Raw genomic sequence first — 599 nt, forward strand, 5'->3', positions numbered from 1 at the left:
CATAAACAGCCAGCGCGCGCGGGCGCCGAGGGTAGGAACGGAAAATATCTGGGTCAGGGTTGTCACTCCGAATAGGTTCCCCCGGAGCCGGCCTGCGGGAGGCGCGGCCGGGAGGAGGCTTGGGCCCACGGGCTGGGAGCTGCAGGGGAGTGGCGGGCGGCCCTCGGCGGGGTAGCAGAGGCAGCTGGCCGGGCGCGGGCGGCGGTGCGAGCTCGGCGGACGTGCTCCGCGCAGTCTCCCCATGGCGGGGAGCGGGCCGCGGCGGCGGCGGCGCTGACCGGGGCTGAGGGAAGATGAGCGCTCTCCTGGAGCAGAAGGAGCAGCAGGAGAGGCTGCGGGAGGCCGCGGCCTTGGGGGACATTCGGGAGGTGCAGAAACTGGTGGAGAGCGGGGTGGATGTGAACTCCCAAAATGAGGTCAACGGCTGGTAAGTGGGGAGCGGGGGAGGCCTAGGGTCAGAGCACCCGGCCCGGGCGCGACCTCGGCCTAGCGCTGAACCCGACGCCCTCTAAGGCGTGGCCCGGCGCTCCGGGTCAACGAGGCTGTGCGCTCTGGAGGCCAGACCTGGCCCGCTCTGCCTCGGTTAGTTAGAGGAGCGG

The 599-nt window shown here is 71.5% G+C and overlaps 1 protein-coding gene across 1 annotated transcript in view; it reads left to right on the top strand.

Annotated features, from left to right (window-relative positions):
- Positions 1-291: 291 nt before the first annotated feature.
- ANKRD40 (ankyrin repeat domain 40) overlaps positions 292-599 on the top strand; it is a 10784-nt gene continuing 10476 nt past the window's right edge. Inside the window, exon 1 of the mRNA XM_007465005.1 lies at positions 292-427. Coding sequence (XP_007465067.1) covers positions 294-427 — 134 coding nt within the window. The 5' untranslated portion in view covers positions 292-293. The remainder of the gene's footprint in view (positions 428-599) is intronic.

The sequence above is a fragment of the Lipotes vexillifer genome, unplaced genomic scaffold, assembly GCF_000442215.2.
Source record: "Lipotes vexillifer unplaced genomic scaffold, Lipotes_vexillifer_v1.1 scaffold591, whole genome shotgun sequence".
Lineage (NCBI taxonomy): Eukaryota > Metazoa > Chordata > Mammalia > Artiodactyla > Lipotidae > Lipotes > Lipotes vexillifer.